The sequence below is a fragment of the Plectropomus leopardus genome, chromosome 6, assembly GCF_008729295.1.
Source record: "Plectropomus leopardus isolate mb chromosome 6, YSFRI_Pleo_2.0, whole genome shotgun sequence".
NCBI classification, from domain to species: domain Eukaryota; kingdom Metazoa; phylum Chordata; class Actinopteri; order Perciformes; family Serranidae; genus Plectropomus; species Plectropomus leopardus.
The window spans coordinates 33,109,259-33,136,834 of NC_056468.1; the positions used below are offsets into that span (position 1 = coordinate 33,109,259).

Genomic DNA, 27,576 nt, shown 5'->3' on the forward strand with positions numbered 1-27,576 from the left:
ATCTTTTTAATTTTTTTTTAAAACAGGCATCATAGGCCAGAGAGAGACTCTTTGGATCCACACCTTAGGGACACTGCAACCACTGGGTGAACAAAACTTCACCACTGACCCAAAAAAAATAACATAAGGCACTTTTAAAACAATCAAACTGATGTGATTCATTAACATAAGAAATGCAAAAAGACAGTAAAATGTGAGGCTGAGAGGCAGCGAGAGCAGCGGTCCTCACAAAGGCCTCTGTCCTCTGCTGCTGCCACAGCAGCTCTGAATGAAGCTCCTCCTTCTCAGGCCAGGTGCACCTGGTTAGGTGATGCAGCACACCTGGATAGAGCTGCAGGAGAGGGAGCACACACACTAGCACCACACACAGCCCTCACACTGACTGTTGCTCATTTTTAACAACACACACACACACACACACACACACACACACACACACACACACACACACACACACACAGTGAGGCACAGAGCATGTGAGAATCAACACAACTCCTTCAAAATAAAACAAGTTGCACAGCTCTTCTCCAACATGCCGTGATTTATTCTTCATGTTTCAGCTATTTATGAAAAGACACAAAGGCTGCATCGTGTAATCAGAGTATTTACAAAACAACATGAGCCAAATATTCATTTCGAATTTTTGAAAAAGCAGAAAATCAAAAGCAGGACTTATCATCTTTAAACATTCTGGCTAAAGAAAATATAACTACATTCTTTATGACATGTTGCCATATAGACAAAAAGCTGTCAAACCACTTTGGAGGAAGGAGAGAAAGTGAAGAAAAACTAAAAAATTACAACAAATAATGAAAAAAAAAAATCAATTAGAGTCTGAATGTGTTTTGATTCACTGAGACAATGAGTGTAAAGTGTAAAAACCCCAAATAAAAACATGAACACAAATGAAATCAAACTGAATCTAACTTACAACATAGCGGTGTGATGCACTTTGAGTACTGAGTTGATATTTTTTGCTGGTTTAACCCTTAAAACCTCAGATGACATCAGTTTTCTTGTGTTGCGTTCAGACGTCTTTCACAAACATTAAAACCTCTGAAACCTCAGCAAAATGTGTTTGTTTTTTGAAAAACACATGGCAAAAGAAGTCAATTATTTTCAAAAGAAAGAGAGAAAGAAAGAAAGAAAGAGAAAACTGAAAAAATTATAAGTTGATCATAATAAAATGAAAAATCAGAAAACATCAAGAAAGCTATATTTATAATTGTTATTATTGCAGTTATTCTTAACTATTTATTATATACATTTATTTTATATTTCTTCCTGTGTTTTTGAAATAAATCAAGATCTAGGCTCAGGTCTCAAAGGGTTAACTCTTATTTGTCTTTCTTTTCCAGTGAGACAGACAGTGAAGTCTGAGTGAAATCTTCACAAACACAAACATGTCTGAACATCAAAGAGAAATCTTAGTTTGACACATTTTGATATCAGCAGTTTTAGCATCACCAGCCTTTCCAACACCTAAATATGGGAAGAGTTTCTCAGTGAAAGTGTCTCTGTGAGTGCAGATGTGAGTCATGTCTTCAGGGTCGTAGAAGGACAACCTCCCCCCTGTCATAGTCCAGCTGGACTCTGATCCTCTGGAGACTCTTCTTCACTCTGACAGTCTTACCAACAGCATCAGTGTATTTTCCATTGCCATGCCGTAAACACCAGATTCCAGATTTTGGTGAAGCATAACTCTCTCCCTTCTGTCAGCTGACTCTTTAGCCAAACCTATATTCCAGTGAGGATGGTCTCCCACCTCCACGTCCCAGCTGTGTTTTCCTGAGCTGAAGCCCTCAGAGCCCAGAACAGTGGAGTACTTTGTGCATCTCTCTGGATTATCAGGAAGCTGCTGCTTTGTGTCTCCATTTCTCACACTGGTCAGATCATCAGACAGATAGAGACAGCGGTTTGCAGTGTTTGGGTCCAGAATGACAGGACTGAAGTGGACCTTGTCCCTCATCTTGTCCCAGACCCTGAAGGACAGGTTGCCCAGGTGTTTGGCCACATCTATCAGCGCTCCTGAGAGCAGCTGTGGATCTGACAGTGAGCTCTGGACTCTGGCTCTGCTCTGAGTGTCTTTATAACTGCTGAGGAACCACCTTGTGTTTCTGCAGCTCTTCTTCAACAGCACAGATACTGTCTGACAGAGAGGAGATCTGCTCCTCAATCATCCTCATCTCTCTGCTCAGAGTCCTCCTCTTCTGCTCCTCTTCCTCCCTCAGAGCTGCCAGTCTGGACTCCTCTTCCTCTTTCAGGAGCTGGTGGAGCTTGTTGAACTCTGCTCTGATCTGTCTCTCTGTGGACAACAGCTGCTTCTTGGAGTGTTGACTCACTTCTCTGTATGTCTCCTGCACTTTTTCATATTTGTCCCTCTTGTCCTGCAGAGACTTTAAGTCAGATTTCAGCTCGTCCTTCAGCTCACTGACTGCTTGTTCTACAGGAACCACCTGTGACTCTGGTGGAGAGAAAACTCACAGACAGGACAGACAGCTCTGTCTTCATCCTTACAGAACAATTTAGTCTCATTTTGATGTTTACTGCACACAGACTTAGTGTCTTCTCTTCTTTTTTCTGTCTCAGATAATCCAGTTTTCAGTCTCTCAGCAAAAGAGTCAGCCAGTTGCTTCAGTCCAAAGTTCACGTCTCCTGGATGATCATTTGAAGACTTTCTTTTACAAATGGGACAGTTTTTGTTTTTAGCTTTTTCCCAGAATTGTTTCAGGCAGCTTGAACAGAAGCTGTGGTTGCAGCTCAGAGACACAGGATCTCTGAAAGTCTCTGAACACACATGGCAGCTCAGGTAACTTTCAACAAGAGCAATTTTCTCAGCCATTTGTCTCGGTAACTAAAATGTCTCTTAAAAGCAAGACTCACCAAGTTAAAATATCTCCCTTTGACGTCTCAAAATTGTCCAAATGTGAGTTTTCCAGCAGAGATCTCACACCCTGTGATGGCGTCTCAGCTCTGATCAAAAACGTCAAAATCTACTTTCACTTTCTTCCTTCAGGTTGAATTATTGTCAGCAGCAAATTCAGTGTCATCGTGTCACCAGCAGCAGGAGCTGTGTACATGTTTCATTTTCACTCAGAAACTACATTTGACGTGTTGATTCTTTTCATTGTGGAAACTCACTTGAGACATGGCAGTTCTCCCTCTGTGTTTATTCACCTCTATTTAGGGAGGTTATTTTATAAAATTGTCGGGATCCAAATGTTTTTGTCAATAAAATACCTACCATCACCAAAACATTTTCAAGTACATCTCACACAGATCGAGAGATTTAATGTCCAGTCACGCTCACAAAACACATGAGAAAGGTTCTGTGTTTTGTTAATTTATTGTTTTATCACACATACGTTTGAAGAACAAACAGAGAGACTGATTTCTAATTTAACACGAGACATTATTAACGCCTTGACTCTTACGTTTCACTCATCTTCACATTGCCGGCAGATTAAAACACCAGCAGGCTGAATTTTGTGCCATGTTTTAAAATGTATAACCTTAACTGAAATTACTCAGTTGAATACACATTTAATGATAAGTTGTTGATCTCAACCTGTAACTAATGCAGTGAATGCAGTTTTTTTTTATTTTGTCAGTGGTAATTTTTATTGTTTGATGTCCACATCCGGCTGTAAAATAAATACAATGTTCCTGTCTGTGTGTGTGTTTGGCATCCGTTGTTCACCTGCAGGAGAAAATGCATCATGTTAAATCACATCTGGAGCTACAAAAGTAACCTCAGAGAAGTAAAAACCACACATTTAAAACGTTTTCTTGTACTATTGAAAGGGAGTGGGAAATTCTCAAAATTTGGCTTGATGTAAACAAATTGTCTCTTAATATTAACCCTTTGAAACCTGGGTGGACAAAACTTTTCTTTGTATTTTGTATGAAAATCAATACATCAGTAAAGTCAATACATACAGTTTAGGGTCAATGCAATGATCTAATAGATGGGTTTAATCTTGGAGATGACGTCAGTGTGTGAGTATATGTGTCAGTATTTTTACTTTATTAATTTTTATTTTATTGCTTTAGTAGTTTTGTCCTTATTTTATAATAATAGTAATAACATAATAAATGATAATAATTATTATTATTTATTTTTTTCTAATATGTGCATGGAAATATTGCATATACAATATTTATTTGTGATGGATTTCTTATTTATATTTAAATTTAAATGAGATGCTTTTTGTTTTTCTGTGAAAACATGCATATAAAAACAGAACAATAAAAAATTAAAATAATTAAAAAATATATATTTTCACAGTTTGTACTTATTGTATCGTGTATAATGACTGGAAAAAAATACTAAAAGTAATCATTTAAATATATCAAAATATCCTTAAACAAAAAGAAATAAGCACAAAGACTGCAGTGTGTTATTGCTTGTTCCATAAAAAGATGGAAATTTCCAGCTGGTGGGTTTTAATTACCATTTCTGTGTTAGAGAAACAATAACACTAAACTGTTTTTAAGAGATGCATACTGTCGTCTTTGTTACTTCTTTAAAAATGGGATTTAGAGATATTAAAATTGAGTATTTGTCTGTCATGGAGCAAGAATTTAAACTTTCTGGATTTAATTCAGTGTTTCTCACCTCCTTTAGTTGGAGTCTGGTGCAGAGTTGAGGAATAACTCGATGTATCGTTCTCCTGAAAATGAGAGAGGATTCAAATATTCAGTGAAACTGCAATAAGCATTCAATGAATCAGTGGTTTTTATATTGTAACACGTGTACTGTCATCACAGATCAGAAACACTGAGCATTACAGAGGATGAAGATGATCTCCTGACATTAAATCTGAAGCATCTGAAGGAAAACATGAATATTTTTTAACCTGGACCCTGTTTGACACGATTCTGTGACTCAGTGAATAATGTAAACAACAGTGTTTGATTTTGGTCCAATATGGAGAGAGATCGCTGCAGCCTCAGGGGGGAAACAGGCTGTAATGTTAACACTCAAAACACGTGCACACCGTCAATGTACGTCCACTCAAAGTGCTTATTTTTATCACAGACAGGCTCAGATTATTTTAGAGTCTGACAACTAGGGGTGCAAACTGTAAGCACTTTCTTCAATAGACTAATTGGTAAAGTTAATGTCTGATTATTCCTTATTTGAAAAAGAAGGATAAAACTTTGCTTATTTCAAACAATACCAACATTCATTTCATCCTTAGTCAAAGCTCACAGCAACATATTGCACATATTTTGACAGAATTTCATCGCCTTTCGATTAATGGATTAATTTCTCATGTTCAATTAAATCCTTACAACGGTTAATCGCTCATTGATTAATTGTTATCATCCCTATCGACAACATTATTAAAAGGACCCTTACAGAGGAAGACTTCTTTTAAGGTCCTTTTTTTCAACCAGAAATAGCCCCTAAACGCCATCGTCAAACCCACCAGACAGACACACACAGAAAGTTATTTTTTCATCACAAAACAAACTTCATTCAAAGTCGAAAAACAAAAATAAAACTCACAAAAACCGTCTTGGTTCGTCTTTCCACTGTTGCAACAATCACCAACTCCGGCTTGCTTGAAATAAACCCTTAATTCACACAGTTAGATGTCAAAACACGCCGGCTGGGGCGCCCACATGGCGTGTACAAGCCGCAGGTTCGACTCCAACCTCGGCCCTTTGCTGCATGTCATCCCCTCTCTCTCCAGCTTTCACGCTATATCTGTCCCAACAAATAAAGGCAAAACACCCCAAAAATACCAATGCATACTACTCTGTGACGAGACACTTTGGCCAATAAGAAGTCATGTCAGAGAGGGGGGCGTTCCTTTGGCTGCGCTTTAAATGCAGATGCACGTCCATTCAGTGACACATTTAAGAAAAAACAATGCACTAAAGGAAATTTATTATAGGAGAAGGAGACTTAATATATTATATTCCATTTCTGCCAATATGTCCCCCTGAATCCTACACACTGGTCCTGTCAATAATGTACGGGAAACACTGCGTGACTCTATGAAGAGTGTGCACATGCTGGTGTTTGTAAGGTAGCAGGGGATTAAGACAGAAAGATGATATTTCCAAATTATGCTTTTTCTTCTTCCTGCCCCAGCGTTAATGCACATCACAAACAAAGATCTGCCTCAGAAGGGCAGCTGGTCGCGGCTCGGACGTCTCACCCATGTGCATTCTGTCTCTGGACATGGCGGCCAAGGCGTCCTGGTGGCAGCTGAAGTAAACGTCCGGCCTCTCCGTTCAACCTGCCGTCGGGGCCGCATTCAATAATGATCTTGGACACAACTAGAGGATAGAAGAACTGCAAAGAAAAATGTGAAATAAAGAATCAAGTGACAAGTTCAACCTATAATGCAACAACTCAACCAGCAACAACTTGTTAACAATATCTTGATATTTTTTTTTTACCTTAACAATGTCTTCTCCTGACACCTGGAAAGGAAGTCCTCTCACGTGGACGTAATGATCCAGTTGGCCTGAACTCTGAGGGGGTCCTGATAGAGCAGACATGTCAGGTTACACCCGAAAAAAAAAAAAAAAAAGCAAATAATTTGTGCCCCGAGAGCAAAATTAAAAAATCAATTATCTCCTCACTTTATCACTGTCTACTGACCTAGTCGATGTAACTCTCTGGCTTTCATTTGTATTCAATAAACAAAATCAGTTTTTATCAATTCTCACTTACTTTTTACCCCGTCTTCAAAAACTCGTTGTGCTTTGTGTTGCAGGAGGACATTTATCACCACAGTTTAAATTTAAGTGATAGATAACCAATAATTAACATTATCTACTCACCCTTGTGCTAATGGAAGAATGGAGACATTTTGTGGTTTTATTATGTATTTTTTAATGTTTTTTTTTTTTGTTTTTTTTTTTTAAACAATTGCTTCACTTGATTGGCTGATGAGTGCAACATCTTTTCCCCATGAAAAATCTGTGTTTTTTAGACTATAAAACTTTACCCAACTTTCCATCAGCATGACTGTGAGTATATATGGTAACAACAGAATTTTCATTTTTGTGTGAATTATCACTTTAACTGTTTCTTCCAAATTCTGAAACTAAGATCAGCATCATATCCACCGTTCCAACAATCAGCAGCTCGGGTTTGGTTTAAATAAACTCTAATTAATTATTTAATTATTTATTAATTTAATAATTATAATTACTGATATGACAAACTGGCATTGTGCTTAAAGAGGGGAACCTTTATTTTTAGCAGATTTTAATCGCCAAGCTTGGGGGGAAAGGCAGAATATTTTGTGAAAGGACAAGCTGGAAAATAACCTGTAATTTTGTAATGAAATGTTTGTCAAATGAAACTGTACTTTTGGTGACTTATAAACCCATGAGGGTTGGAAATGCCAAAAATAAAAAAGAAAATCGAATTGATATAATAAAAAAAAAATAAGAAATAGGGGTTTAAGCAGCTGCTGATGAAGAAAAAACATTTGAGCAATAAATTCTAATTTTGTAGATTTTTAGCCTAATTTTTGTAGCTTTTGTTGATCTATGAATCACTCTTCTTTAAAAGATGCATTTTGTAAGATCTGGTCTCAATTTTAGTTAAAAACATAACAAGCCTGAAAATCTCCTCACCAGAATCCCACCAGTCCGCTGATTCAGGGCGGGTCATCTGAGGAGACGCTGATCTCATCCTCCTCCTCCAAGAGGAATGAATTTCTTCATCTGTGCTGGGAAACACCTCGATATATCTGCAAAATAACACAAAAACAGGGCTGATCCGCGACTTGCATTCTGTTATACTGTGTTCTGTCGTCCAGAAATGAGCAAAAAAAGGATCATAAAGTCGGTGCAGGCCTTCATGTGGCCGCGTGCAGCAGCTTACCTGTTTCCAATGACCTGTCTGTCTCTCCGCAGAGCTTCATTGGCAGCTTCTTTTGAGAAAAATTTCACATAAGCGTTTCCGGTATTTTTTCCTCTGTAATTTCTGACGATGGTAATTCCATTCTCCACTATATCCAAACCTGAAAGACACAAATTCAAAATTTCCCTTCCTTCATTAAAACTTTAAAACCCGGAGCGGCATCACTTTTCTTGTGCTGCTTTCAGACGACTTTCGCAAGTGTTTAAACCTTCGGACTCTGAACAATTAATTTTTTTGTTGTTGTTGTTGTTTGCAAAAACTTGGGAAATGTAGGAAAAAAACATCATGGGGCAACTTGGCAAGAAACATGCTGCAAATTACAAGAAAAATAGTAAATTTAGAATATGATTTTTAAAAAAGGTAGGGAAAAATATCTGCTTATATCTGGAAAATGAAACTACAGAATTATTATTATTATTTTCAGTGTTTCCAGTGAATGCTGAGGTGGGAGGAGTTTACCTGAAAAGAACCGGGCGATGTCGACCTCGGTGCAGGAGAAGGGGAGACCTCTGAGCCGCACAACCCCCACTTCTTGTCCAACATGGACGGCTTTCTTCAGGATTTCTTCAGCATCCTTGTTTGTTACTTCATATACTGCAAAAACAAATATTTGTTTTGACAATTAAATGGCTAAGTTGTCCCACATAGTACATTATTTCGTTAACAATGGCTCTGTCCTCTTGAAGTGTCCCTGTAAGACGTAACAGTGTTGGCAGCTGCTGGGTTCCCACACATTTTCATGGATACAATTTAGGAACTTTTCCATGAGTTTTCAATCTTGCCCCACTTGCCCGTTTTTTGTGTGTGTTTTTTTTTCAAACATGACAATTCAAACTCAAACGTGAGGGCAGAGATGACTTAAAATGAAAAATAGAAGAAAAATATGTGACCGTAAAACACAGATTGACACATATTAACTCTCTGAACTCAGAGCGAGTTGGTGTGATTTCATTCAAAAACATTAAAAAAGGCAACCAGCAACTTGGTAAGAAATGTTCCACAAAATGCAAGAAATTAACAGTTTTTTTTCAAAAGCTAGGAAAAAACAAAATGTATAAATATTATTATTAAACATCTAAAATTATTTTACAAAATTCTTGTAATTTTACAGCACTTTTTGGTGGTCATAATTTTGCATTTTTTTAAATGCTTCCCACTTATTTTCAGGGCTTTTCCCTTTTTCTCAACTATTTTCTTTATTTTTGCCCCACTAATTTTCAAGTAAATTTCTTTTTTTTAAACTTTCTATTTCTTTTCCCCCACTTTTTTCAGGTTATTTTGTTGTACTTTTTGATAATTTCTTGCATATTTTGGGTTATTTCATCTTTTGTTGCTCATTGCCTTTTTCCCAGGTTTTTAAATAAATGTTTACCCAGGTTTCAAAGAGTTAAAGGTATGTTAAATGGTAAATGGACTGTACTTGTATAGCACTTTTCTACTACTCAAAGCGCTTTCACAGGACATGTCACATTCACCCACTCACACACACATTCACACAGTAGTGACAGAGGCTACCGTACAAGGTACCACCATTCATTCACACACTCTGATGACGCAGCATCAGGAGCAAATTGGGGTTCAGTATCTTGCCCAAGGATATATACGGGAATCGAACCGCTGACCTTCCGATCAGAGGACGACCACTCTACCTCTGAGCCCCGAATGACAGCTAAAGAAGAGAATTTTACCATTATGTTACATGACTTGGGAAATTATCCACAGAAGATTACAAACGATTAATTTCATTACACACCAAAGGAATTCAATGATTTTTTACAAAATGTTCAATGATTTTTACAAATTCAACTATTTTTCCAGGCCTGGAACATGTGATTGTGAAATTTCCAGGTTGTTCACGAAGGTGGGAACCCTGACTGACATTTACACTGTTGATTTTCCAGCTGTGGCGTATCGAATTAGCCAATCAGCATCTGCATTTCCTCATCTCTTAATATTGAGAGACGAACCTTCCACGTAGCGTGGACCGAGGTACTGCCGGTGTTTCTCCAGAGCTTTGCTGACGTCCTCCTCGTGCTCCATCTCGATGAAGGCTTGTCCCGTCGACCTCCCCTGCTTGGTCCTAGTGAAATGGATCCCGTTTGACCCATCACGTATCCTACACTCTGAAACACATTCAGGATATGAGACACGCGTTACAACAAATGAATTTTCAAGCGACTGCACTGTCTCAGACAAATTTCCAATGTCTTGAATGAACAATTCAATTCAGATTTTTCTGCAAATTTTTCAGCAATAATTTGCTGCAGTTGTGATGCGCTCCATAATCTCGATTGTTTGGTGTAAGGTGGTCACAAAATGCCGTCCGAGCCTTTTTAAGTCAGTCTTTAGCCATTTTTACACAGAGATTACGCGTTAGTGTCCACTATCAAGCACCGTTTGCATTTTGGCACAGAACCAAAATGACCAAAATGCCGCTCTGTGTATATAATGACTGATTGCGGAAAAGTGGAATGTTTTATTTAGATTTTGATATATTTTTTCAGGGGGTTAGCAAGCATGGGAGCAGTAAAAACACAGTAATACATATACACTATATCACAGTAGAAGGGAAAATTAACATCACAATAAATAAAAAAACCTCTTCATATTCTGTAAGAAAAGGATATGTAACTATAGAATATCTGTAGAAAATACAATAAAAAATATACCATAAAATAACTAACAATACGCTAAAATAAAAAAAACTAAATGCTAAAAAATATTAAAATGTAATATGTTAATAAAATATTACATACATAAAAACAAGTGTGTAAATGTGGCAGAGGAGAAGAAACTGGTGAAAGCTGGTGTTAAGTTCATCTGATGCATTAACTGGTGCCGGTTTAATGTTAATGGTTCGCCACACATTTCCACAATCTCCTTACACTAAAATAGCAGTTAACAAAAGGAGGCTTGTAGCAAGTTGAAGCAACAAAATCCAAAATGTTAAGTTTGTACATCTTATCTTTAAGGATTATATTGATGCTGAATTGACAGGAATACTGTCAACACGTGCCGTCTTTTATCTTGCGCTGAGTTGGAGTTAAGCATTTTTGCAGACGTGATAAAATGTTAAAATGTCATATATCTTAAAAGGAGTTTGGTGTGATATTTTCTACCAGGAGCAGGATCAGAAATAATCTCTAAGGAAGTCAAACTATAGTCTTGCAAATAGTGACAGCGTGGCGGTGCAACATTAATTTACTTTGCAAAATATGATAGTGTGTGACTAAAGTAAGTCTAAGAATGAGAAAGGGTGTCACATCTCAGCCTTTTAAAACTACTACTATTATTATTACTACTACTACTACTACTACTAACAACAATAATAATAATAATAATAAAAATAATAATAACAATAATAATAACACCAACAATATCTTGGCTTTACAAAGCACCTTTCAAGAGACCTGAGGACACTTTACATAGTAGAGTAAACTGGACTAGACAACATAAAAAAACTAACAAATACACAAATGCAAAGCTGAAAAAGGAACTAGAAGTTGCATGTTTTCTGAGGTTTGTGAGGTTGTAGATGGTGGACAGGTGAGGTTTGAAGAGTTTTGAAAGTCTATGTCTGTAGACATAAATCTGTCAACTCAGTGCTAACTAGATTTAAGACTTGAGACAAAAATATAGCATATACTGAGGCAGGATGTTTCAGCAGCTGCAAAAATGATCTTTTACAACAAACAATATTAACACTAAGTGACAAATTGTGTACAAAAAAATTCATTGAAACCTACATAGTTAAATTCAAATAGAATAGAAACACTAGGGAAAAAATGGGTGTCAAAAAATGCATGACTAAAAATAATATATTACACTTTTATACTGTATTTTTATTTCAATCGCCAGCATACACCCAAATACCGATGTGTCTGTAAACATTAACAGGTATGACGCTCACTTCGAGATTTTCCCCAAATCCAAACTCTCACCTGAGAAGAACTGCAGGACGTCCTGAGCCGAACACGCCCACGGGAGACCTTTCACATGCACGATGTACACATCCTTCGTCTCTGGTTCTGGATCAGGTATATAGGTGGGAAGCGGAGGGTATTCTTCTTCAAAAGGTGCTCCTGCCTGGAAGACAAGACGTAAAATCAGACACAAACAGGCGAGAAGCTCAAGTGCTGCAGTTAATTCCTAAAGGGACCAACAGGAGATAGTTTTGACATCTGGGTTATTTTCAGGTATTTTATAAATCCAGTCCACAATTACCATGTTGATCACAGTGTGCCATATTAAGCATGCACTTGCAGTAATAAAATTCAGTGTTGAAAATGTTTTATATTGAGGCTTTTGCTGCATTCATGTGATGTCTCGGTTGTAGTTTCTGAGTTATAAAGTCATTCTTCAGTTCTTCAGTAGTTAACATTAATACTATATTACATTTTACATGTAAAAATTGATATTTAATATGTGAATTAACAAAAAAAGCATTGACCAAACATTGACTTTTGCCTGCCAAGATTACTTGCTTGTAACAGCTAATAGATGCATTAATATTAGCACTTACTAAAATTAAATGAAAACTACCTGGAACAAAATAATGAAATGTATATATTTTTACTGTCAATTGCTGAAACAGTTTCCAGTCTTTCTGCTATTTTTGTCATTTCATCCTTAATTATTTTGTTTCACATTGATAGCTATATGGGGATTAGTTAATGGGGACAAAATACTTTATTTCATTTTTTCAATTTTACATTACTGAAAGGCTATATAGGTAGTCTAATGTCTACTTTATCTATCACTGCAACTGTTAAACAAATCATGTGTAAAATATATCTTTTTTAAAGTATATATAGATTTTTTTTCCCAGGATAATCCTGATCCCAGCAGAAGGCTGGATTTTAGGGACACAATGTAATAAAACTTTTAAATTGCTCATATCTATCTATATATATGTGTGAGTGTGTTTGTGTCGTTTGTGTTTGTGTGTGTGTGTGTGTGTGTACATATATTATTCCTGAAATCCAGCCTTCTGCTTAGTTAAGGACAATCCTGATTTTTCTTTTTGATCAAATGTATCCTAATCTTACAAAAAGAATTGAACAATACAAACTGAATCCTTAATCCAGATCAAAACCAAGTTCTTTATATGTGACCTGATCCGATTTGAACTAATCTGAACTAAACTTTAGGACGCGGGACTGTTATTAGTCAACAGGTATTCTTAATACATCCAATACAGTAAAAATATAGGCCAGTTTAAAACTGAAACACTCAACAGTAGCGAGTCAGTAACGTTACCTGTCCTCTGTATGGGACTCACCTTGGTACAGAAGCGGTACCGGCTGGCTCTCACTGCGGACTGAAGCTGACACACCGCCCGCTGTGTTGACGTCCAAGTCCGCTGCTGAATGACCCCGCACCCGCCGGACAACAAGCTGCTGCATCTTGTTTTGATAGCTGTCGGTAATGTTACCTGTCTGACTGCGACACACCGCTGCAGCAAAAACAACAACGACTTACTGCCCCGAGACATGTTAGCCGAGCCGAGCCGAGCCGAGCCGAGCCGAGCCGAGCCTTCTTTACTGGAATAAGTTAATTTAATTACAGTTTTAGGTCAGTTTCTATCTTAATTTAACTACTTGGTTTAGCTATCGCTTTAGTAGACAGTTACAGGAAGCCTGACTCCTTCACGTGGGTTCGTCAAGGACAGACTTTGAACCGGAGCTAAAAGCTAACAGCGAAACACGGCTACATCCGGTTAATTTTTCACAATAAAAGCCGAAAAATTACCATCAGAAATTATTTACGCATATATGTCTATGTTATTTACAGAGGCCACGATGTTTGTAAAATGTTTTAACTCTACAACCACTAGGCTAATACTGCCTGTTTTTATTGTGTAATATTTATTAATTTAATTCTACTATAAAAAAACAGCCAGATGAAATATATATATACCACGCGTATGAACTGATTTTTTTGTTTGTATTTTATAAATATATAGGGGGACATTTTAAGCATATTTAAATATCGTAAGGGACGTTACCTTCTCAATACATATTACAAATATGTCTTAGAGAGATTTACCTTCACGCGAGTCACAACCCTGTGAAAGCGGAACGAAAGGTGAATTAATTTCCACTGCCGGAACTTAACAGTGGGACATCCAGCGGAAGTAAACAAAGAAGGCGTTAGTAGCTTTAGCTCAAACGGACATGTGAATTAACCAGTAGGCAATTATAGTCCCGGCGTAGACAAATCTTAATCAGTTTAATTTATAGTTACACAACAATGTCTTCAGTTGAGTATTTGAGAGGTTTTGTCATCGAGCGGCTGACTGCTGCCGCTGAAGAAATATTCGGAGTTTTTCATAAAACTGTCGTCCAGTACGAAGAAGAGCTCGACCGTCAGCGCAAACTGCTGGATAACATCTGGAAACCCGAAATACATTTATACAGCGAGGGTGTGCAACGTTTGTAATGTTTTTTATTATTCTAACAAATGTGTAGAAAAATGTAGGATCTTAATGTTTTAAATACATGTGATACCTACGTATGACATGTAATGCGTTATACGTAAGTGTTGCATATGTTATAAATGTAAAATTATATTTCTAAAAAAATGTTTTTCATTGGGCAATAAAGTGGAAAAATGTCTGGAGGAAGACCATGTCAAAAGATGCTGAACAAAACACTCAGTGTTGTATGAATAATACACATAAACTATTCAGTGTTGGGGAGTAGCTAGTTACAGTAATTAAATTACAAAATAAATGTAATAGTAATTAGTTACAGTTACTTACTTCAATCTGAATAAAAAATCAAGTGTAGGAAAGCCATCTTTGGCAAACTTTAGGACAACTGCTTGAAACAAAATTAAGTGCAACATTCATGCAGTTATGCATATGTACTTTTTACCCTTTTGTAAATCATATGGAAGAAAAGTAATCAAGTGACATAGGTTAAATTAATTTGAAGTAATTACAAAAAGTTACATAACTTGGTAAACTTTTAACAGTGTAACCAGTAATCTATGGCCCATCACATTTCAGAAGTAATTCTTCCAACATTTAATTTCTTTATCAAACAGAATGTATTTGAATGGAAGTCCTTGTAATTATCAAAGTTTGGATTAATAAGTGCAATTTAATCACATAGTTTTGTCGCTAATCATAATAATTACATTTATTTTGTATTAGGTTCTGTAATTTGAGGAGATTTGGGGCTTTGGACGTTTCATTGATAGGACAGACTTCAGGTGAAAGAGGAGAGAGATGGGATAACATGCAGCAAAGGGCCGAGGCCAGAGTCAAACCTGCAGCGAGGACTCAGCGTCTGCATGTGGGGTACCCACTCCTCTATCAGTGGAGCTGCTGGGTGTCCCTGTTTTGTGCTGGTTAGTTCCCAACACTGTTTCTCTCCCATATCAGTAAGATCTTAATTCCTTTTGTTGTGTGTCCCTCCAGAGCTCCAACAGCAGCATGTCTGTAAGCAGGAGGAGGTTCTTGCTGACCAGCAGCTCTGCGTTCAGGAGAGGAGCTCCAGTCTGGACCAGGAGGAGCCAGAGCCTCCACAGATTAAAGAGGAGCAGGAGGAGCTCAGCAGCAGTCAGGAGGGAGAGCAGCTCGTCCTGAAGCAGGAGACCGATGCCTTCATGTTGACTCCTACTTGTGAGGAAAGTGACCAGACTGTGAGCTTTAGTTTCAACGAAACTCAGAGTGTGATGGAGGAAAACCCTCTGAACTTCATTTCAGTAGAAGCACACAGTGACCATCAGCTCCTCTTTTACAACTCTCAGAGCCAAGATCAGGGAGGAGGTGAGCACGGAGACGCAGAGACAACGCTACAGCATCAGCATCACAAAAGCAACAGTCACACTGCATCTAACCAAACTGTGTCAACAATTCACTGTAAAATGTCTTTAAAATGTGACACATGTGGAAGAGATTTTAGGTGCAAGTCAGATTTGCAGAGGCATATGTTGAAACACACAGGTGAGAGGCCACATACATGCAACACCTGTGGCAAAAGCTTCAGTCAGACATCAGTTCTGAAGGTTCATTTAAGAACCCACACAGGTGAGAAGCCGTATTCTTGTAACACCTGTGGAAAAAGATTCTGTCGGGCGTCAGATTTGACAGCTCATGTTAGAATCCACTCGGGCGAGAAGCCGTATTCGTGCAAAATATGCGAAAAACACTTCAGATCAAGCAGTCAACTGACAGGCCACATGAGGACACACACAGGTGAGAAGCCGTATTCTTGCAACACCTGCGGGAAGAGATTCCCTCAACCGTCATTACTGAAAGCTCATATAAGAATCCACACAGGTGAGAGGCCGTATTTGTGCAAGACGTGCGGGAAAGATTTCAGAGTCAGCAGCGCCTTGAAATTCCACATGAGAACTCACACGGGCGAGAAGCCGTATTCGTGCAAAACATGTGGGAGAGCTTTCAGAGTTAGCGCTCACTTGATAGGCCACATGAAAATCCATACAGACGAGAAGCCGTATTCTTGCAACACCTGTGGGAAAGATTTCAGGCGTAGCAATGAACTGACAATCCACATCAGAAGAAACCACTAACCTGATTTTTTCCCCTCATATCTCTGTATTACTCATACTTATGTTAACAGTAGTTCTTTGAAACATATTCTCCCAAATCTTTGACAAAACTTTGAATGTTAATTAAAAGCCTACTGTTACTTGATGACACATTATCTTCAGAGGTTACTTAAATGAAAGGCGTCTATGGTTTGTTGGCCTTACAGCGGCTTAAAAAAATGGTTGCATGTCGTAGGTCGGGATATTTCACATAAGTGCTTTATTGTAACAACGTGTGTTTGTCTATCTAATTTGAACTGTGATTGTTTAAACCTGTCAATCAGTCTGATAACTTTACATATATATTACATCTATAATGTTACATCTTTTCCCACGTATAAATACAGCTTATGTGTATTATCCGCTATTTCTGTTGATACCATTTGGTGGAGAAAATTCGCAGTGTCCAATTACTAAACGTTATTTCTGGGACTTCTGGACTGGCCTTGGGTGTTTGGAGGGATGGGTGGGTGCTTTTTTTGTTGTTTGGCTTATTTATTTAATTGTTTTTGTATTTTTTTATTTTTGTACAGTGCCTAGATCTGTGATTTAGGGACCTGGATGTGGGGTGGGGGAGGGGAGGGGAACACACAGGCAAACGTTACACCACAATGTGCTTTGTAAACTACATCCGGCTTTGGCATGCACTTTGACCATTATAACGATCCTGTCCAGTTCTTAATCTCAATAAACATTTGATCAATAAATATTTCATAGACTTGCCTTTATGTGAGCTCACTGTTTTTTATTTATTCATTTTTAATCTCTTCCTCTGTTCAGTCATTTTGCTGCTTTTTAAAATTTCTTTCAGGTATCTTGTAAGATGGCAATGAGCATCTTAAGTGGAAATGACCCCCCAAAAATAGTGAAAAAAGTACAAGAAAATTACCTTAAAATTAACACACAAAAAAACACAAAAAACAGGAAAGTAAAATAAGAAAAATCAAGACATGACCTGAAAAAAAGTTCTAAAAAATCATAATAATCCTGTGAAATAACTTTAAATATATAATTATGTTCATTAGAGATTTTTTTTAAAAATTATTATTAATTTAAAAAACTAAAATTTGAATTTAATTTCCCAAAATGTGCCAATTTCTTGCAATCCACTGGACATTTCTTGCCAAGTTGCTCATTCTTACTGCAGGAATCGTATGAACCCATCAGCAGCAACATGCCCAAGCAAGCAGATGTCATATTCATAGTAGCTGGTGACTTTAATCAACTCACCTTTCTCCTTCATGTTTTGAAAAAATGTTTAAAAAATGACAAATAAATCTACCTTGCACCTTATTTAAATACTTGTGAATCAGAATCAGAAAAAGATTTATTGCCAGGTATAGTTAACACAATACGAGGAATTTGTTCTGGTGGGTTGGTGCAACATAAATATAGAAAAAAAAAACATAAAATAGAAGATACAATATATAAAATATAAAAAATACGAGTCTAGCAGTGCAAAACAAAACAAAATGCATCTGAATGCAGCGCACGGCTATTGATTTGATGTGATGTGAATCCAGGTTTCAAAGGGTTAAGAGGTCATTTTAAAAAGTGATTTAAAAGAGGTCAGGAGAACATATTGGTGGATTCACACTCCGTTTCAGAGCGTGGCGGTAAAAAAACAACAACATAAAAACATTTCTCTAAAACAACCGACGAAGAAGAAGAAGTGCGACACCCAGCGGAAGTAAACAGCGACCGTTAGCTGTTAGCATCGGTTAGCTCGCTGGATGTGCTAGCTGGAGGACGACGTCTGTAGCGCAGATATTTCTTTCAACCCTCGCCAAACAACAATGTCTTCGGTTGATTATTTGAGAGGATTCGTCGTCGAGCGACTGACTGCTGCTGCCGAAGAAATATTCGGCGCTTTTAAGAAAACTATCGTCGAGTACGAAGAAGAAATCGACCGTCAGCGCAGATTGCTGGACATCGTCTGGAAACCCGAAATTAAGCTTCACAGCATCGGTGTGTAAAACTCGCTCTTTGGAGTACTCACGGAGGACTGTGGTATATAGGATCTTAGTGTTGTACATATGTGTTTGTTTAGGTGTTTTTTGTCATCATTACAGTAACGTTACATCCTCCTCCTTTGTCCCACAGATCCAACAGCAACACGTCTGCAAAGATGCTCAGCAATAATTTCAATCGTACATAAAAACTTTTAAGTGTTCAGGAGTAACTAGTTACATGTAACTTGTTATACAGTAATTAAATTGCAATGTAAATGCAATTTTAATTAGTGAAAGCTGCTTGGAGAAAATCTCTAATTAAATAGGATTTGTTTATAAAATTGGTGGTGATTATAAAGGGGTTACATATTGAATAAATAAATCAATATTTTCAGTGATAAGTTTACATGTTGAATAAAAAAATATTCATGACACTTTGTATCATTTGGACATGCATTAGTGCCTTTTTTGGCATATTTTTTGCCAATTTTGAACATTTGTGTAGTTATTCTTTTAGGTCTTTTCTATGACAGAGATCAGGGCCATGTTAAAGAATAAAAAAGTTAGATTACGTAGAATAAAGTTAAAATATTATGAGAATTAAGGCGTTATCTTGAGAATTTAGTTGAAATATTATGAGAAAAAAAAAGTTGCGATATTAGGAGAGTAAAGTTGTGATATCACAAAATAAAATTTTAATTTTACAGGATTTTTTTTAAGTCGTATTTTTATGAGAAAGGGGATGTTATGTCGTTGAAAGAAACATGTTAGCAGCAAACTATAAAACAAAAGAGCACAACCTGTTGCCAAGGACGCAGCCTGTTCTCTCTCTAGTTTTGTAGTTAGCTTGTAATATGTTTATTTCACTAATACAACATCCCTTTTTTTTCCGTAAAATTACTATTTTTATTCTCGTAATATTATGATTTCACTAGAATTTATTTAGAATGTAAAAATCTGACTTTGTTCCCATAATATCACAAGTTTATTCTCATAAAATTACAACTTTTTTCTTGTAAAACTACGACTTTATTCTTAAAGTCTCAAAAAAAAAGATTTATCTCAATGTGGCCCTAAAATCAGTTGTATGTTCTGGCATTATTGCCCTTTTGAAAACATTTTTCAGCAAAGTAATCATAAGAATTCAAATGTCATATGTTAAATAAGTTTGATGAAGTCATTGAAACAGTTATGTAACATATTCCAGTGTTAACAGGATAACTGGTAATCTGTACCCCGTTACATTTCAAAAGTAACCTTCCCAACACTGAAACTTTTTATCCAGCAGAATGTATTCGGATGTATCCTCTTTGTAATCATCAAAGTTGTGATTAACAACTAAAATCTAAATACATGTTTTTGTCCCTAACTTTAACTGATTGCATTTAGATATATTTGTTATTAGTTACTCCCTGACACCGTTTCTCTATCACCACATTAGTGTCTTAATTCCTCTTGTTGTGTGTCCCTCCAGAGCTCCCACGGCAGCATGTCTGTAAGCAGGAGGAGGTTCCTGCTGACCAGCAGCCCTGTGTTCAGGAGAGGAGCTCCAGTCTGAGCCAGGAGGAGCCAGAGCCTCCACGTATAAAAGTGGAGCAGGAGGAGCCCAGCACCAGTCAGGAGGGAGAGCCGCTCGTCCTGAAGCAGGAGACCGATGCCTTCATGTTGACTCCTACTTGCGAGGAATTTGACCACAGTGAAGATCAGACGGTTAACTTTAGTTTCAATGAAACTCAGAGTGTGATGACGGAAAAGTCTCAAAACTACATGCCAGCTAAAAGCTCTGTGGCGCCTGAGCCAAACAGCGAGAGGAGCTGGTACCTTTATTACAACTCTCAGAACCAGGATCAGGAAGGAGGTGATGTCGGAGCCTCGGGATCGACCACAAATGCGCAGCCAAACTTTCAGAATCAACATTACAAAAGCAACACTTACATTATTAATGTAACCGACCCGGCTTTGTCAACGATTTACTACAACGCCCACACAGGTAAAAAGTCTTTCAAGTGTAACATGTGTGAGAAAGTGTTTAGGTGTAAGTCAGATTTAAAGAGACACCTGAAAATTCACACAGGTGAGAAGCCGTATTCTTGCAACACCTGTGGCAAGAGATTCAATCAGCCGTCAATACTGAAGGCTCACATTAGACTCCACACAGGTGAGAAGCCGTATTTATGCAACACCTGCGGGGAAAGATTCTGTCGATCGTCCGATCTGAAAGCTCACGTAAGAGTCCACACAGGCGAGAAGCCGTATTTGTGCAAAACGTGTGGGAAAGATTTCAGATCAAGTAGTCACCTGAAAATCCACACGAGAACTCACACAGGTGAGAAGCCGTACACGTGCCAAACGTGCGGGCGAGCTTTCAGACTTATCGGCCATTTGATCGGCCACATCAGAACCCACACAGGCGAGAAGCCGTATTCGTGCAGCGTCTGCGGGAAACATTTCAGACTCAGTGGTACCTTGAAAGACCACATGAGAAGAATGCACTAACTTCACCTTTTCATTTTTCCTTCTGCAGTACTCATATTTCCGTCAACAGTATTTCTTTGAAACAATCATAATCTCCTAAATCTTTGAAAACACTTTGTATATAATACCATATTCATCCTACAGCAAAATCTGTTCATCAATAGCAAAAGTAGTCATAGTCACGAGCGGTTCTTTTAGTGTAAAGTTATAACAAGCGTTTTAATGTTACAGCTGGAGATTAAGTTAAACCTTTGAAAACTGAGAAAATTGGCTTGATTTTTTTTTTTTTTTTCAAAAACGTTGGAAAAAGGCAATGAGCAACAAAACACGAAATTACCCAAAAACTACCCAAAAAAGAAAACTGGTGAAAAGTAAAAGAAGCATTCCTGAAATTAGTTTAAAAATAACAGTATAAAAAAAGAAAAAAAAAGTAAAATAACATTTTTATAAAAGGGAAGAAAAATAAATAAGCAAGAAAATTAAGACAAGTGCTTAAAATTAAATTAATTTAACATAAATATTAATGTAATTTCTATCCTTATAGATATTGTGGGGTTTTTTAAAAAAAATTTCCCTGGACATTTTCCCCTAGATATTTTTAAATATTTTTTTAAATCCAGTAATTTCCTGCAATTTGTGGAACAATTCTTACAGATTTTCTCGTTGCCTTTTTTCCCTCGTATTTTTGAAAGACATCACACCACTTTGCTCAGCTATCAAAGGTTAAATTCTTGTGAAAGGCATCTGAGCGGGCACAAGCACACTTATGTCGCTCCAGGTTTCAAGTTATTAAAGTACGATTTGATGCCGTTCGGTAGTTTGATCAGTGGAGCCGCCTTATGCTGAGTGGTGAAATGTAACTACATGTGCTCAAAGACTGAACTAATTTTAAGTTTGATACCGGACGCACGTTCACGGAGGATCCAGTGACGTCAGTTTAACAACATGTTGGCAGCAGAAGGACGATGAACCTCCTCGTGCTTAATGGTTGGACGTTTGACCGAGGGACCGTCAACATGTTACGTTTTCATTTTGTGTCACAGTGGCTCCTGGTCAATAGTAAAAATGTATCACTACACTGGACAAATATTGTACTTTAGTGCTCCTTCAGACAGATATGTTAACTGATGAAAACTGCTAAAACAGCCAAAAATAAATAAAGCGATTTTTATTTAGTATGTAAAGACTTAAATTATTTGTGCAATTACACATTTTGCCATGACTCTACTGGGAATATGATGCAGAAAAAATAAAAATAAAACCCAGTTAAACATTTTTTGCAGGATTAAAAAAAAAGAACAAACAAACAAAACAAAAAAAACAACACTTTTTTTAAAATTAATATTTATGTTACTTGGAATGGATTATTTTAGTCAAACTTTCTGTGCTCAGTAACATTTGTTCAGTGGGCACTCCTTAAGGCAACAAACTGTGTTTACTAAGGTCTGGCTTTAAGGCATACTATACACTTATTTTGACTTTATTTTTTGGTATTTTTGAAATGGACAGTGACGTTTTTGTTTACAGTGTGGTGTGAAAACGATGGATAACAATAAGTATACTGAATACGATTGTGTTAATTTTCATTGTATATACTGTACTATCATCATTTCAATAAAATCAGATGTCTTCTACTAATCTTTGTTATTATTATTTAATAATTTACCTTTTTTTCTGTTATTCTGATGAACTGTTATTAGTAGGGTACTGATGATGTACTAAACAATAATGTTAATACTGACATTATAATATTTCAACCCTTAGGGCAGCTCTAATTTTACACAAATTCGTACCACTCTGCACACAAAATATGCTTTTCAAAATGGGGCTGTAATATTATTATATATTAATATGATTTTCTACTGTCACTGAGTTTATTTTTTGTGACCAACATCAATCCTAGTTATATATTATTATTATTATTATTATTATTATTATTATTAACCATTTAAATGCCAGGTTTTTGTTTCTGATGCCACTATGTTTTTAGATTTATTAAATTAACTACTTTCAATATACTACATACAAAATAGTGTTTTGTTTTTCATGTTCACAGCCTGTGATATGTCAATGATTTGCAGAAACATTGATTTTGACAGTGCATTTTGTGGGAACAGGTTAAAAAAAAAGGAAAAAAGGGGTAATTTGTAATTTTTACTATTTTCGACTTAATTGTGTCATTTTGTGTGTGTTTGTGTGTGTGTGTGTATGTACTATATGTTTGTATGTTGATAGATATATTTCCTTTGGAATAAGAAAAAAAGACATCGGTTAAATGTGCAGATAAAATAACCAAATTTCGCCTTGAAATTACGAGAGATTTTGCAACTCAAAGTAAAAGCGGAACGATATGCTGGCTCACTTCCGCTGCCGGGGCTTAATAGTGTAACAACCGGCGGAAGTAAACAAACCAGAGCCGCGCTAGCAGCTAGCAGCGTTAGCTCCGTCAATGATTGGGATTAACTGGAAGACGACATTTTACTTCTTTGATTTTTTTAATGAAGAAAAAATGTCTTCAGTTGAGTATTTGAGAGAGTTTGTTAACAAGCGGCTGACTGCTGCCGCTGAAGAAATATTGGGTGCTTTTAAAACAACTATCGTCCAGTACGAAGAAGAGCTCGACCGTCAGCGCAGACTGCTGGATGTCATCTGGAAACCCCAAATACATCTACACAGGATCGGTAAGATGATTTTAAGCCTCAGTGACTGTTTGGCGCATTTTACGGACTGTTAATTCTTAATTTTTCTAAAATAATTTCGACTGTGATCATTCATGCATATTGGCAAAAAATGCATATTGTATTTCTGTTAAATCTTTGAGTTTCTAGCTCAGCTCCTACGATAAGTCACAGTGTAAACAAAATTGTTTCATTCATACAGGTAAGTGGGAAAAAAATGCACCATTTAAACTCATTCAAACTGCAATTTTTGATCCCACAGCAATCAAAGCATAAAAACATTCACTGTATTATTTCTGGGTGTCATTCTGGACCTTTGCCTCAGAATTTGTAATTTTTGCTATTTTCAACCTGTGTCATTTTAATTTGGCATGTGGAGAAAATACATGCTATTTCCACTAGATGCACTATCACAGTCAATGTTGCTGCAGAAAACTGACATATCTCAGGCTGTGATAATTACAATAAAGGAATAAAGGAATATGTCAGTAAAAATACCCATTTGGTATGTAGTATATTGACAATAAATCATGTTTTTATGTTTTATGTGTTAGTATTTGACAAAAAATAATAGTGTATAAAAACAATTTTGCTGCTAGCCATTGAAATATCTTAGGCTGTGATAATCACAAAAACATCTATTTTGCATGTAGTATGTTGAAAATATATATTTTTATAATCTAAAAACATAGTGGCATCATAACAAAAAACTGGCATTTAAAGTGTGAAAATCCTGAAAATTGCTGTTTAAAAAAATAATCTCAATGACAGTCGAAAATCATATTGATATATAATATTTTTTATATCCTGATTTTGAAAAGCACATTTTGTGTGCGCAGCGGAACGAGTGTGAGTAAAAAATAATGTATAAAATCAGTGTTGCTGCTAATCATTAAACTATTCCTGATAATCTACTAAGGATATAGTTTATTGAAAATAATTCATTTTTTTGTGGGGTTTTATTTTTAATCAAAAAACATTCTGGCATTTAAAGGGTTAAAAATCTGAAAATTGATTAATATTTTATATTTATGATTCGGGCTAGTGTTGGTTAAAAAAAACCTAAATAATATTATGAATATATAATATTTTCTGGAGTTTCATTTTGAAAAGCACATTCTGTGCGCCCTAAAGGTTAAAAACGAACAGGATTGTGATTTTAAATATGTACATGTTTGCTCAGATGTCTGTTTCTCTCCCATCAACAGTATCTTATTTCTTTGGTTGTGTGTCCCTCCAGGGCTCCCACAGCAACATGTCTTTAAGCAGGAGGAGCTTCCCGCTGACCAGCAGCTCCGTGTTCAGGAGAGGAGCTCCAGTCTGCACCAGGAGGACCCAGAGCCTCCACGTATTAAAGAGGAGCAGGAGGAGCTCTGCACCAGTCAGGAGGGAGAGCAGCTCGTCCTGAAGCAGGAGACTGATGCCTTTATGTTGACTTGTGAGGAAAGTGACCACAGTGAAGATCAGACTCTGAGCCTCAATCCTGATGAGACTCTGAGTGAGGCCGAGAAACAGTCTTCAGTCAAAATGCCAGTTATAAGTTCAGTGGTATCAGAATCACACAGTGACCACCAGCTCCTCTCTCACACCTTTAAAAGCCAAGATCGGGAAGGAGGTGAGCACGGAGACGCAGGATCAACAAGAAACACAAATAAAAAACAAAGGAAACAACATCACAAATGCAACAGCAAAACTAAAAATGTATCTAACCCAACTTTGTCAGCATTTCACCGCAGTACTGGCACAAATAAAAAGTCTTTAAAATGTGACACATGTGGGAAAGCTTTTAGGTACAACTCGGATCTGCAGAGACACCTGATGACACACACAGGCGAGACGCCATATCCTTGCATCACCTGTGAGAAAAGCTTTAAACAGAAATCAGTACTGATTGCTCATATGAGAATCCACACGGGAGAGAAGCCGTTTACTTGCAAAGCATGTGGGAAAGGATTCAGACGTAATCATGACTTGATAGTTCACAATAGAAGAGCCCACACTGGTGAGAAGCCGTACCTTTGCAGGATCTGCGGTAAAAGATACTGTGATTCGTCTGACATGGCAAAGCATGTAAGGTCACATACAGCGAAGGGACGAAGCCTTATATTTGCAAAATATGTGGGAGACGATTACAGCAGTCTGTCAAACCCAACTATGTCAACAATTCACCATAAAACTCACACAGGTAAGAAGTCTTTTAAATGTGACACTTGTGAGAAAACTTTTAAGTTTAAGTCAGTTTTGAAGACGCACCTGATGATGCACACGGGTGAGAGGCCGTTTTCTTGCAACACCTGTGGGAAGAACTTTAATCATAAATCCGTATTGATGGCTCATATGAGAATCCACACAGGAGAAAAGCCATTTTCTTGTAAACTATGTGGGAAAAAATTCACTTCCAACCATGACTTCAAAGTCCACATGCGAATCCACACAGGTGAGAAGCCGTACACGTGCAAAACATGCGGAAAGAAATTCAGCTGTAGCAGTGGCTTGTCGGTCCACATGAAAATCCACACAGGCGAAAAGCCGTACACTTGCCAAACATGCGAAAAAGAATTCAGCCGTAAAAATAACTTGTTGGTGCACATGAGAATCCACGCAGGCGTGAAGCCGTATACGTGCAAAACATGTGGAAAAGAATTCACTCGTAACAGTAACTTGGTGGTGCACATGAGAATCCACTCAGGCGAGAGACCGTATATTTGCATAACGTGTGGAAAAGAGTTTTGCCGTAACAGTGGCTTGTTGGTCCACATGAGAATCCACGCAGGTGAGAAGCCGTATATTTGCAAAACATGTGGGAAAGGATTCAGACGTAGTTGTGAACTGTTGGTTCACAATAGGAGAGCCCACACTGGTGAGAAGCCGCACCTTTGCAAGATCTGTGGGAAAAGATTCTGTGACTCGTCTGACTTGTCAAAGCATGTCAGATCACATACCGAGAAGTCACGTAGCCTTGAATTGGCAAAACATTTCGGAGACGATTGAGTTCACGTGGTTCATGGTCAAAACACAATAACTCACAGAAGCGAAGAGTCATGTAGCTGCAACACTTGAAGAAAAGTTTTACTCAAAATCTTTTTTTTGGGGGGGTTTGTTTTTAACCAATTGTTTTGATTTATTTTCAAAACAACTTGCAGGCATACATCAACCAATAACTGCCGAGTTTTACTTAAAATCTAAATCTTTACACAGGAGAAAACCTCAAGCTAAGACACCAGTGGAAGTGTGTTCACCAGCTGATGTAAATTCACCTTTTCAGGACTCTCTGCAGATAAGGGGCAAGGCTGAAAACTAATATTGAAAGCCAGTGAGCCAGTGACCTTTGACCCCTAAGACTGCACTGCAGTTAAAACTAACATGATTATATAAAGGATATTATCACAAGTTGTCGAGAACTCTTCGGAAAATCATTGTCAGTGAACACATTCAAGTTAAGACTCGACAATGCAAAGAGAAAGTCATATATAAACAACATCCAGCCACACCGCCGACTTCTCTGGACCCGAGCTCGGGTCTCATCTGAGATGCACTGCAGCGAAGTGGAAAAGTGTGCTGTGGTCTGAGGAGTCCACATTTCAAATTGTTTTTGGAAATCTTGAACGTCATGCTATCTTGGCTTAAAGACAAAAAGGACAATCCAGACTGTTCCCAGCTCAAAGTTCAAAGCATCTGTGGTCATATGAGGGTGTGACCTCACATCTGTGGAGGCATCTTGAAGGCTGAAAGGTTCATACAGGTTTTGGAGCAACATATGCTGCCATCCAGACGGTGTCTTTTTCAAAAACGTCCCTGCTTATTCCAGCAAGACAATGAGACACGTTCGGCACTTGTGTCAACAGTGCACAGGAACTAGACTGGCCGGCCTGCAGTCCAGACCCGTCTTCCACTGAACGTGTGTGGCGTATTATGAAGCATAAAAATACGACAACGGACACCCTGGACTGCTGAGCAACTGAGGTTGTGAGTCAAGCAAGAATGGAAATAATTTCACTTTCAACACTGAGAC

The 27,576-nt window shown here is 37.4% G+C and overlaps 3 protein-coding genes and 1 pseudogene across 4 annotated transcripts; 2 read left to right on the forward strand and 2 right to left on the reverse strand.

Annotated features, from left to right (window-relative positions):
- Window positions 1-1,342: 1,342 nt before the first annotated feature.
- On the reverse strand, window positions 1,343-3,171 carry LOC121944895 (annotated as a pseudogene).
- Window positions 3,172-4,543: 1,372 nt separating this feature from the next.
- On the reverse strand, window positions 4,544-13,576 carry grsf1 (G-rich RNA sequence binding factor 1). The gene is given in 10 exon segments (XM_042488408.1): window positions 4,544-4,673; window positions 6,174-6,237; window positions 6,239-6,310; window positions 6,418-6,503; window positions 7,609-7,724; window positions 7,859-7,997; window positions 8,357-8,491; window positions 9,865-10,020; window positions 11,839-11,983; window positions 13,179-13,576. Coding segments are annotated over 10 exon segments (1,176 nt in total). The 5' UTR covers window positions 13,392-13,576; the 3' UTR covers window positions 4,544-4,623.
- A 472-nt stretch (window positions 13,577-14,048) lies between these two features.
- On the forward strand, window positions 14,049-21,199 carry LOC121944712 (zinc finger protein 569-like). Its single transcript, XM_042488602.1, has 4 exons — window positions 14,049-14,321; window positions 15,324-16,432; window positions 18,202-18,427; window positions 19,886-21,199. The coding sequence occupies exons 1-4, from the start codon at window positions 14,150-14,152 to the stop codon at window positions 20,905-20,907; spliced, it is 2,529 nt and encodes an 842-aa protein (XP_042344536.1). The 5' UTR covers window positions 14,049-14,149; the 3' UTR covers window positions 20,908-21,199.
- A 1,883-nt stretch (window positions 21,200-23,082) lies between these two features.
- LOC121944807 (gastrula zinc finger protein XlCGF57.1-like) lies at window positions 23,083-26,875 on the forward strand. Of its 2 annotated transcripts, XM_042488719.1 has the most exons (3): window positions 23,083-23,567; window positions 24,805-25,749; window positions 26,763-26,875. In XM_042488719.1, exons 1-3 carry the CDS (start codon window positions 23,336-23,338, stop codon window positions 26,813-26,815), a joined length of 1,230 nt encoding a protein of 409 aa, XP_042344653.1. In that variant the 5' UTR covers window positions 23,083-23,335; the 3' UTR covers window positions 26,816-26,875. The 2 variants fall into 2 exon arrangements, with proteins under 2 accessions (XP_042344653.1, XP_042344652.1); XM_042488718.1 differs by lacking the exon at window positions 26,763-26,875 and having other exon boundaries at window positions 24,805-26,703.
- Window positions 26,876-27,576: the final 701 nt, after the last annotated feature.